The 1,547-nt window shown below is 56.3% G+C and overlaps 1 protein-coding gene across 1 annotated transcript in view; it reads right to left on the bottom strand.

The window, feature by feature from the left end:
- Positions 1-553: 553 nt before the first annotated feature.
- EMH_0087850 (uncharacterized protein) overlaps positions 554-1,547 on the bottom strand; it is a gene marked incomplete at both ends in the record, with an annotated part of 1,361 nt that continues 367 nt past the window's right edge. The window contains 2 exon segments of the mRNA XM_013501215.1: positions 554-559; positions 563-1,525. Of these exon segments, the coding sequence (XP_013356669.1) occupies positions 554-559; positions 563-1,525 (969 nt within the window).

The raw sequence follows: 1,547 nt of genomic DNA, 5'->3' as shown, positions 1-1,547 counted from the left end.
ACAGGGGGCCTCTGTTGCGCCCCTCCACTTGGGCCCTTTGCTGATGACTCCGCACTGGCTCGTACCCGACTAATCGCCAACCCTTTACTGGCGTCTTCCTTTAGAAAGAGACTTTGCCACCACTGTGGCAGCACGACGCTTGTGTCTAGCGCGAGGTCCCCTTCGGACCGTCCCGCCACCCTACGCTGAGGGCAGTCTCCAGACTGACTAATACGGCCTCTCGTAAATCTGTTGCCAACGAAAGCCTCCCGTCGGCACCCAGCCCGCTCCGGCAGTGGGACTGCCGGCGGGTCGCGCGCAGTTGCCACCTCCGGTGACAGTGCCGCGTTTCCTATCGGCTCACGCATCCCCGCATCGCTGTGTAGTTCGCTGCTGTGATCCCGTTTACCCGTATCTCCTTCCTCCATTATCAACGTTGTCCCAGCGTGAGACTGTACTGCCAAGGGTTGCTGCTTCTCGTCTGTGCCCTGACCCTCGGCATTCTCCTTCGCCTCTCTACCAGGCAACTTCTTGCTCCAATCTGGGGAGACTGGGATGGGGTTAGGCCCCGTCGCTACGGNGCCTCTCTACCAGGCAACTTCTTGCTCCAATCTGGGGAGACTGGGATGGGGTTAGGCCCCGTCGCTACGGTGCACATTGTACCTGTACCCCTCATAGGTAGCCTAGTCCGTTCGTCTCCTTTAACGACTAGGCCCGCTCGTTTAAATGCCTCGATTTGTTCCCCTTGAGAACGCGCTTGCTGCTGTCTGGGCTGCCTTACGGGCTCCTCTCTAGGCCGAGCCGGCGTAGGACAGTCTCTAGCGTAGTGATCCCATCCCCCACATCTGGAACACATTTCCCCATTCCGTCGTGTCACGCCTATGCGGAGTGGACAGTCCCTGCTCACATGCCCCTTTCCTCTGCACTCGTAACACAGGGATCCCATATTAGCATTACCCCTAACACTCTTGCTTGCCCGTTCTCTCTGTAGACCCTGCTCTCGTTCACCTTGAGCCCATCTACGCTTGGCGTCCTCTAAGTCCCTTTGGAATCGGAGGCGCTCTTCACATGAATCCTTCCATGGTGCCGCAGTAGCATCCAGCGCTGCCGCAGCGTCCTGCCAGTCTGTGAATTTCCTCGTTCCGCCGCGGGTCACCTCGCGGTATATGTCATCTGGTAGATTAGCTAAATAGTAACCCACCAACAAGTCAGGTGCCATAGATACCCCTTGTGCAACTATGGCTGCAAAACGCGAAGAGTAAGCAGTGTGGTCACCTCGCCACACATTCTCTGCCATCATCACTTTCATTCTCTCCTTAGTTATATTACAAAATCTGGCACAGAACTGCTGTCTCAGGATTTCCCAATCACTCAGTGGTGCCCCTGTGCGTCGCAAGTACAACCAGTAACCCAAAGCATCGCCCCTCAGATATCGTCTTAGTTCTTCTCCCCAATGTCGAGCGTCCAACCCCCGTTCGTCGAAGTCTATCTCCACAAGATCGAGGAAATTCCTCATGTTCTTGCCATCCTCGTAACATATGGCCCTCTGGGTCGCATGCCCTAATCCC

The sequence above is a fragment of the Eimeria mitis genome, genomic scaffold (assembly GCF_000499745.2).
Source record: "Eimeria mitis Houghton genomic scaffold, Emh_scaff6504, whole genome shotgun sequence".
Lineage (NCBI taxonomy): Eukaryota > Apicomplexa > Conoidasida > Eucoccidiorida > Eimeriidae > Eimeria > Eimeria mitis.
Note: the sequence above shows the minus strand (reverse complement) of the source record. Positions and strands in the feature narration are given on the sequence as shown.